Source organism: Glossina fuscipes, unplaced genomic scaffold, assembly GCF_014805625.2.
Source record: "Glossina fuscipes isolate IAEA_lab_2018 unplaced genomic scaffold, Yale_Gfus_2 0, whole genome shotgun sequence".
In the NCBI taxonomy this organism is placed as follows: Eukaryota; Metazoa; Arthropoda; class Insecta; order Diptera; family Glossinidae; genus Glossina; species Glossina fuscipes.
In genome coordinates this window covers 9583024-9592741 of record NW_023998414.1, presented here as the reverse complement: position 1 = coordinate 9592741, position 9718 = coordinate 9583024, and the positions used below count along the sequence as shown (strand labels likewise).

Below are 9718 nucleotides of genomic sequence, written 5' to 3'. Positions count from 1 at the left end.
ATAATGGATTTCTTTTTCCCCAAACTAATATATCTTTCCCGACCAAAAAAAATTATTGTTTTTTCCATTGACGCAGTTATTTAACAATGAACTCTTGGAAGACATTTTTAACAGCGTCACGTTTATGAAAATTAAATTTGATGACGTCATCGAAGGCGCTCACCTTTAATTTGAAAAAGAAATTTCAAGTTGGAAATTAATCGCATTTATTACTAGTTTTGTATTTTCTATATATTATTTTGTAAAATAAATAAAAATTTTGCTTCGTGATCCACACCACGTTCTGGTACTAGGCCATTTTAAATTTGTGCGGGTGCATGCAGCACAACGTACTTGAGATAGACTCAGCTTTTATTATACCAATCAATTCAGAACCACAATCTGATTTTCTTATGTTCGACCTACAGTCCTCAATTTTTAAGATATTTCGATAAAATTTGGTACATCACATATATTGATCCAAGAACGAACGTTATTGCAAACGATTTGGATCGGATAATCACGTTCCATATAACACGTCAAGCCGATAACTATTACGACAAATGGTACAGGGTATTAAACTCCTGTCCCGGTATATTATTTTTGCTTGTTTTAAATAAGCTTTCATTTAAATGAACTAAAACATGGAAAATATAATATACGACTTTTATGGAATAATATGCAAACGCCTACAGCGTTTGAGTCGTCCATACAGCTCTTTGGGATAATGGAAACTTGCGCAAACGTAATTCTCGTAACTGCTTCTTTTGCATAGTTAGTTGCACTTATAATACCAAACATAATAGTACAGAACTGGCAACAGCAGTTGAGAAAGGATAGCCATAAAGAGAAGAGTTTATGACAAGGTATGGAGAGTAGTACAGGAAGCGATTGATCCATAATTCTCTGTCGCAATATGATAAATATATAGTAGTATTCACCCCAAAGCGGGTGAATCTTCATTCTTCGTTTTATTTCAGTTTTCTGTTAAAGTTCTAAAATAAGTTTTATTTATGAAATTCTCTTCAAACAACATAATCAAATCTTTCCAAATTTCCAGTTTTCAAAATTCATTTTCAATTTAAGCACAACTTACTAACATAATATTTATTAAGTTGTGCATATCTATGTAAGAATCTTAAATGAAGTATTTAATGCATTTAAAAATATTTTTTAGTAATCATCCGCAAAAAGTTTAAACAATTTCATATTTGTCGACGAACAGTAGAGTTTCTGTTGAGAATTTCACAGAACTGTCATCGTCCACTAAAGTCACATCCTTAGCTTTTAAAGCCACGTAAGGGGTCTTAGAAACAAAAGTTGCCTGAAAATATGACGCATTAGATATTGGAAAAAAAATTCAAACTTTTAATATACCTGAACTGGGAAGAAATCGCCGTGTATGGACGAACTGCAACTAAATTCCATTGAACCCATTTTATTGGCTGCATCAATAACCGGTATATTCCATTGAAGTATGTGTTTGCGAGAATCATAATTATAAGTGCCGTCGTATTCGACTACATTCGGTTGAACGTTTACGCTGTAGTTATTTTGTTTTAAATATTTCATAACTTTTTACTGTCAACAATATATATATAAGAAATAAATTATCTTACGGTAAAGGTATGACGATGGTCACATCTTGTAATTCTAAATGTTGAGCTTCCAAATCATACTCTATACTGACATCGCAACCTCCTTCACCATTTTCCGAAGGCCAGCAATTAACTGCAATATAATGGTAAAATATTAATATTTAATTTTCACAAGTAAAAAAAATTCCTCATTTCTCTACTTGTCAGGGGAATGGCCGAATCATCTTGGCTAACGAAGCGCCATTTCAATACGCCTACATCCGTGTTCAAAGGGAATGGTTTAGTGGGATTTTTCAAACCAATTATAGAACGAGTTTTAAATAATTCCTTATCCACATTAGGGTGGGTTTGTAATTGAATACCATGGGTGTCATCATTTTGTAGTTGCACCTTAATACGCCCGAGATTTTCATCGGTAATGCGTAACGTGAGAAGACCAGATAGCTCGAATTGTTGTAAACCTCCATCACGGCCAATACGTACAACTAATTTATCCTCCAATTTCAAATGAATACTAAAATATTTAAATATACCAGATATACATATTATGAGGAAACCTATTACAAAGCCAACAAGTACATTCGCTTTGGAGCGAATTTCGCTTACCCACCATCTCAAACTAGTTCTTCATATATTGTCAGCGTCTAGTTTGCTTGATTGAGGGCATTTTTATCCCAAATAATAGATCAAATTGCAAAACCGGTATCGAGCTTTAGATTATCATCGGATACATATCGATGGTTTTCTCTTTGTCCGTTGTAGTTACAGTTATTTAGATATAGTAAGCAAATTACGTCCGTTTTAAAATCTAATTTGGAGACTTAAATGAAAATAGATATCCATTTCTCAATTTTTGTCCCTTACAGCCTTAGCAGACAAAAGGTAGGCGGACGGACAGGAATGCATTACTACCGAACGTCAGACTAATGAAGAATACGCAAATTTGATGTGCTCTTCCAAATGCTACGATCGAAATAAAAATAATGCACCGTCGTCCTTTGGGACTGGACATATTAAGAACAAACACTATTTTACCTTTCGGTATGTATATCAGAAATAATTTTTGCTTTAGCGTTGGCCACTGCTTGATTGCTACTAGCTGGTGTTGGAGTTAAATTAACAATTTTCTCTCCTTCGCTTTTTAATTGATCTACAAAACTGTCCACATCCTTCGACTTCCCACCCAATTTTAAGGCGTTACGGGAAATTGGTTTTCTACAAATGAAATTATACGATATTTACAAATAAAAAGGAACAATATTTAGAATGCTTACTGTGGTTTTGGTAAAATCGGCTTATTGTCGATTTCAATTGAAGGTGTATTTATACCACTCATACTGCCACCGCTGGAACCAAAACCATCAGAACTGAAACCACCACTTGACCGCCCCATACCAGCGGAAGTACCCCGTTTCGCGCTCTCCATCCTTTGTCTCTGTAATTCTTTAGCTTTCTCGCGCATTTTCTGTCTAGCTTCTCGCTCCTGCGTTTGACGCACCGCCTGATAAACCTTTTCTTCATGAGAATCCATCTCTACGAATGTTTTAATTTGAGCTAAATTTACACTTTCTCTGTAACCCAAAGCAACGATCTCGTCAAACGCAAAGATTAAATTGAAAGCATTGTCCAATATTTCTTTTTCTTCTAAACTGTGGCAATATTCTGGTATCTGTAATACTTAAGAATTATTATATACTGAGTTTCACTATTATTCTAGACTATTCTAAACTGACCACTTTAGAAAATAAACGTAATGTCTCCAGATCTTCCAAAATATTACTGGCTTTTGTTGTTATTAAAAGCATATACAATTTTTCCAATGGTTGATACACATAACGTACCGAGTCTGTCTCCACGTACGTATGTTGTTTACCGGCAGTCATTAGCTTAGGAAAAGCAGCTAATAAACCTTCGATACGTGCTTTGGTCATTTCCACAAATTGTCGTGAAATAATTACTAGAAATAAAAATTTCTCATTATGTATTTACAATGTTAATTAAATCTATTTACCTTTGCCATTTTTAGTACACACGGCTGCAGCTATCAATACCTGCTTACCCAAAACATGTTCACATTTAATCAAGTCATAAAAATTTCATAAGTAATTACTTACCATTTTTCCTTTGCAATTAATTATATAAAAAATTATTACTATCCAATGCCAATAACGCACTTTGTTTTCTTAATTATTATAAATTTTTTTTAGATAGAATAGCTGACGTGTTCGATTAATTTTCTTCTTAAACTCAATAAAAATATATGTCAACTCTAATAACTACAAATTAAAGTCAGAGATGTTTCGCACCCGTGCGTTTTTAATAATACATAATGATTACTTGCATACACAGTGAAGTTGTATAACCCTATTACTTAGAAAATGTCATTATTATGCTTCCTACGGAAAAAAATATTGCGTATAAGCGACGCTCCAGTTAGTAAGATTCCATATAGATACAATTTTACGATTGTTTTTATATTTTTTCAATCTTTACGAACAAATCAGAAAGTGTGTCTCAACTAAAATAACACACAGCAAGCGGTCTCTATGCGCCAGCTTTTAATTTTTTACCGCTATGCTTTTAACTGGACGTACAAGCTATCAAATTTACGTAAAATTTTAATTTGTGTATTTCATTAGATTTTCATATAATCCCTCTTCTGATGATGAAGATAATACCAGGAAAGATTTAGATTTTGTTCTTGTGCAAATAGGAAGCTATGCCCAGTAAATTTATATACAAAATATATATATGCGTTTATGACAGTGTTCTGAACTGACATTCTAATTATATGTTTCATAAATCAAGTTTTCTTTACTTCAGTAGTTTTATTTTCTTTAACATCTCTGTTATATTTAATTTGATAAACTTGACTGTATTGTCACTTTGGCGCAATTATTCCGGATAAGATAGTTTGATAAAATATTCCACGGCGAGAATTTTCATCGCGAACGAAGTTATTTAAATTACCATGAGTTTGGAAGAAGTTATTAACGCATATTTTGTAACTACTAATTCCGGTGTCAAAAATGCTGAGGGAGAGAACAAAAGTGAAAAGGATTTCGCAAAAGCTCTTAATTATCTGAAAAACAACATACCCGAGGAGAATATTAGGCAAATAAAATCTAGTGGAGGCTTCCCACTAATAGCCTCCGGTAAACTTACGAAAAAAGATGTATTTGTTTTCGACCGTTTCGAGGGGGACTTTTTTGACCAGCTCCAACAGACAAAGAGTTTGATTGTCGGAGCCCCCTGCTTGATTCGTTGTTTGATGAACAATGAAGCCATACCGTTGGGTACAAGTCCAGTGTACACTACGGCTATGCGCGATTTGCAAATTTCAGCAACGGGTATTGCATCACAAGAGAAGGAACGCCTAAAGACTTTAATTGAATGGATGGGTGGCCACTACTTTCAAAACTTTGGTCGTTCCATAACCCATCTAATATCTAATACTATCAAATCCAATAAATATGAACACGCCACCCTTAATGGTATACCGGTGATGCATGTCGATTGGGTTCAACGTGTTTGGGAAAGGAGTTGTAATGATGATATTATAGCAACTGATGAAGAATTTGAAAAATATAAGCTGCCAATATTCTTTGGCGTGAATGTAACCTGTACTGGCATAGAGACAGATCAAAGGAATGAGATTATGCGTTTAGTTAATGATAACGGAGGAACTTATCAACGCGACTTTCGATCCCATTCAGTAGACATTGTTATTACTAAGAAAGATAAAACCGATTCCGAGAAATACAAGGCGGCTGTTCGTTATAAAAAGGACATTTTAATACCAGAATGGATATTTGATAGCGTTCAAAAAGGTTTTGCTCTGCCTCCACAAAAGTATAAAGTTAAGTCGTTAAAAGTTTCCACACCCACAAAGGATAATCAAAGTATCGCAGATTTTATAAATAGTGACAACACACAATTGTCCGATTTATCACGAATTAGTGCCATTGGAAATAAATTTGTCAGCAACGAACTTTCCACGGTGAATGATACAATTTCTTCTGCTATGAATGATACGCAACGATTTGCAGTCCCAGCTCCTATACCCACAAAAGAGTTAAGAAAGGATGTTCTTAAAAAAACTACAAGTGGTTCTCATTATCGTGAGATTTTTGAAGACATAAATCCCAAAGAAGCTAAAAAAGCTGGTCATTTTTTGGATGGTTGTTGTGTGTATCTAAGTGGGTTTCATTCTGAAGAAAGAGAAAAATTGAATCGCATATTGAATGCTGGCGGGGCCACGCGTTATGATGCGATCAATGAAGAGCTTACTCATATTATTGTAGGACAGCTAGATGACCATGAATTCAATTCATGGAAAGCTAACAACTTACTAGCAGGTTCGTTGATGAGTTGATTATTTAATATATTTTTGTAGTTAACACTTTTTTCTCCACTCGATTATTTCAGGTGTTCATATAGTTCGTTTGGAATGGTTATTAGAAAGTATAAAACATAAACAACCTGCCAGTGAAGTTATATATCGTGTTTCGTTGCCCACTGCCCGAGAACCGGATGCTCCTTCACCTTCTTCGAAAAGAACTTTACGTTCAATGAATCACAGTTTTAGGCAGACACAGAAACCGATACGGAAAATATTATTTCTTGAGGAGAACGAAAAAAATGAAAGCCAAATATCGCCCTTGCTTACACCACTAGCCTCTTCTACCGAACAAGTACCCAGTGCGGAAGAGCGAGTTTTAATTGCTCAGTATTCTCAAGAAAATATTCCTGCAGCAGTAATACCTGTGGCTAACCCAATAGATCAATTGAACCGAAATGGTTCGGCTGGGAATTCCTCAACAGGCGGCTCGGTTAAGGAACGCCCTGCTCCACCTGTAGCGTCAGCTGTAGCAGCTGCTCCTATTCAACCGAACTCCGTTAATCTCACAGATAGTACTGGTATGACTATAGATACGGAGAATTTGGATTTCTTTAAAGGCATGTCGTTGTACATAGATAAGAATAATTTTCTTGAAGAATTTTATTCACAAATGGTTAACGAGTGTGAAGGAGCTCATGGTAATGTTGTACCGTCTACTTTTCAAGATACAGTAGATTACGCAATCGTTCCATTTGAACACACTTTTGACCCAAAAACATTACCGGTTAAAGCTAAACACATAGTAACGGAACTGTATGTGGTAAGCTTCTTTTCTTTTTTTGTTGCTACTATCGGAAACTCATATAAATGTTTGTAATTATAGGAAAGTTGCATGAAAGTCAACAAACTTGTACCCATCGAATACTATCATAAACACATACCCGTAACGGCGAACAATCAACCCTTGGAAGGTATGATTATTGTCATTTCAGTTTACACTTTACTCGAAAGAGATTTCATTGAAACCGTTGCTCAGTTGATGGGTGGAACAGTTAATAAAACATTTGTGAAGAAAGAGAAACCATTATTGATATGCCCTTCACCTGAAGGATCAAAATATGAGGGAGCTATTAAATGGCGTTATCCAGTAGTTACATCATCGTGGTTAACGGATTGCGCTAAGAAAGGTAAGAAGCTACCTTATTTGGAATATTTAGTGGGTGATAGTCCTGAAGATTTTCCTCCATCGCCAAATTTACGGGGCAAACCAATCGATAAACCGATACGAACACCTTTAGCAAATATAGAATTAGATGCTAATCCAAATCAGAACGATTTGGAAACGCCAGGTGCGTCATCCGGTAATAGATCGAATATTGTCGATGCTTTTACTCCTTTACGTAATAAACGTGTATCCGAATTGGCTGGCACGAGCCATATAAGTAGATTATCAAGTGGCTCCAGCCCAGAGTCGCCGCATACTCCCGCGGACAACTACAATAGGCCTTCATATAACTTTGATTTTATGGAGAAAATTCTGTCTGAAATAGAGGATGAAGATGAGCGTGAATGTCTTAGAGAGGTTATCAATGATATGAAAATTAATCAGACACCGGAATTGGAACGTATTAGACGTCAAGCCTGCACCCCGATTAATAGAAAAATACCTACACCTAAGGGTATACCGGATTTTTGCACTACGCCCGAATTCAAAAAACGTATGGCAGATGAGTTTGAAAGGCGTTGGCGTTTGCCCACAAAAAAACTGAAACCTGATACACCCATTGAAGTAATACGTAAACGAGTGATTTTAGCCACAGCTAAAGCATTGGGTATACCATGCGGTGATGAAAATGAAAATGAAGAGCAACCCGAATCCTCAAGGAATTACATGACACCGATTACGCGCTTAACAACGAACAGCAACACTAACACTCCCCTACAGTGCAGTAATATATCAAAAGCCACTGGAGCACCGCGTTCTATATTCGATCAAAATGCAACGAATTTAACTACAACGAATATATCGATAAATTTAAATCGAGTGGAAACACGCCCATCTGATACATTTGTGCCGAATACCCAAAGCCCTAGTGGTATAGGTCAACGGGCTTCGCTTGGTGGCAAGTCAACCATAAATTTCGATAAAATCAGTTTCGAAGAAACCTCTTTGGGTGAAAATGTCACAATCACAGATAACAATCAAGGTGCCGTTCCAGCTATGAAAACTCCCGAGATTAAGCAGATTACCGATTATTTACGTAATTGCGATACTCGACGTCAAAGTTTAAAGCGTTCCCGCGTCAGCAGTGAGCGTCAACCAGCAACTTTGGATGGAATGATGGAAACTGAGGGGCATTATGTGCAACCATTTGAATCAGAGCAATTAGCTACCGATGATATGGTTGGCTGGCGCGATCCGGGGGAATTTGATGGCCAAAGACGTTCAAAGGTAGCAGAAACGACAATGCAATTCAAGGGCACCCCACGTTTTAGTATATCCTGTTCGAATGAACAAATACGCGATAATGTTATAAGCAAAATTATGCAGCTGGGTGGTGAGGTAAATGATCGATCAATATTTTTATGTGTTTTAGTACTGATCAAGTTTCTTTAAATATCTTTTAATATTCAATAGATTTGCGATAATTTAGTAAATTTTGATCCTGAATGCACGCACTTTTTATGTGAACGTCCAAATCGCGGTGAGAAATTTTTAGGTTGCATTTCTTCGGGTAAATGGATACTTAGCTTAAAGTACATTGAAGAGTGTTTTGCCAAGGACAGATTTATTGATGAAGAACTTTACGAATGGGGCAATTGTAAGGCACTCAATCTGCCTCAGTTAACGCCCGAAGATCAAATTATAGCCTTAGCAGCGTATAGATGGCGCAAAGACTTATCCTCGACTTTAACGAATGATCGCAGAGGCGCATTTAGCGGCATACGAGCCATATTACGGATATCGGGTCGTAATGTTGACGCCTTAAAAAATGTGATTAAAGCCGGTAAGGGTGAGATTATTGAGGCGAAATCACCTTATTCTCAATATGCAACAGTCGGCTCAGCTACTCACTGTTTTGTGGATCATAAAAAATTTCCATTGCACCGCGATGATTATCAATTTCTCAAGAGTTGCGATATTTTCATATTATCACAAATGTACATTAATTCATTTTTAATGCAAGGCCCCGAAGTAGATATGTCGGCTTTTGAAATTAAAATGTAATCGATTATCTTAGAAATGCGATACTTTCTTGAGAAAAGATATTCTTGAATTTGGATTTCACCTAACAAAAAATGTATTATTATTATTATTATTATTATTAATTTCGCCAGAGAAATAAATTCTAAGACTAAACTCTTCAAAGCACTAGCATTTAAGGCTATCGGCTTTTTATTAGAAACTCTACCGCACTTGAGATTCGAACCCACGACCATTGACTTGCTAGTCGAGATTCCTCCCCTTCGGCTACTCAGGCGGATAACAAAAAAATGTAATTCTGAGCAGATGTGGACGATTAATTTTGTCTAAGCGGTTGCTTTATAATTTTTATAGCTCAAAATTTGTTATACACGAAAGCCTATCCACAACTAAAAACTAAGATTTGTGCTTAACAGCGACGTATCCTAAATATGGGCCCCACTAAGCACAGGTCCTTATTAAGAGAATTTGAAATAAAATTAAATAATTGAAGAATTAATTATATTTAACATATAAAGCACAACTTTTGTCAGGAAAGTATTTTAAGTTAAGTGTCATATGTTTAATCAGCTCGGGTAGTAATCACTTATGAAG

The 9718-nt window shown here is 35.8% G+C and overlaps 2 protein-coding genes across 2 annotated transcripts; one reads left to right on the top strand and one right to left on the bottom strand.

The window, feature by feature from the left end:
- Window positions 1–953: 953 nt before the first annotated feature.
- LOC119635102 (coatomer subunit delta) lies at window positions 954–3723 on the bottom strand. The gene is made up of 9 exons (XM_038029683.1): window positions 3692–3723; window positions 3589–3628; window positions 3311–3534; window positions 2852–3246; window positions 2613–2792; window positions 1778–2091; window positions 1599–1710; window positions 1357–1522; window positions 954–1303 (listed from the first exon to the last, which is right to left on the bottom strand). The coding sequence occupies exons 1-9, from the start codon at window positions 3692–3694 to the stop codon at window positions 1175–1177; spliced, it is 1563 nt and encodes a 520-aa protein (XP_037885611.1). The 5' UTR covers window positions 3695–3723; the 3' UTR covers window positions 954–1174.
- Window positions 3724–4498: 775 nt separating this feature from the next.
- On the top strand, window positions 4499–9244 carry LOC119643294 (DNA topoisomerase 2-binding protein 1). The gene is made up of 4 exons (XM_038042640.1): window positions 4499–5935; window positions 6006–6739; window positions 6803–8482; window positions 8558–9244. The coding sequence occupies exons 1-4, from the start codon at window positions 4549–4551 to the stop codon at window positions 9146–9148; spliced, it is 4392 nt and encodes a 1463-aa protein (XP_037898568.1). The 5' UTR covers window positions 4499–4548; the 3' UTR covers window positions 9149–9244.
- Window positions 9245–9718: the final 474 nt, after the last annotated feature.

Excerpts from the sequence above, each read along its gene's own strand:
- LOC119635102 (XM_038029683.1), bottom strand. Across the intron at positions 3,535-3,588 it reads GTGTACTAAAAATGGCAAAG|TAATTATTTCACGACAATTT; the intron begins GTAAATAGATTT and ends TTTTATTTCTAG. Across the intron at positions 1,304-1,356 it reads GCGATTTCTTCCCAGTTCAG|GCAACTTTTGTTTCTAAGAC; the intron begins GTATATTAAAAG and ends TCATATTTTCAG.
- LOC119643294 (XM_038042640.1), top strand. The coding sequence starts at position 4,549 with ATGAGTTTGGAAGAAGTTATTAACGCATATTTTGTAACTACTAATTCC. Across the intron at positions 5,936-6,005 it reads AGCTAACAACTTACTAGCAG|GTGTTCATATAGTTCGTTTG; the intron begins GTTCGTTGATGA and ends CGATTATTTCAG. Across the intron at positions 8,483-8,557 it reads TTATGCAGCTGGGTGGTGAG|ATTTGCGATAATTTAGTAAA; the intron begins GTAAATGATCGA and ends AATATTCAATAG.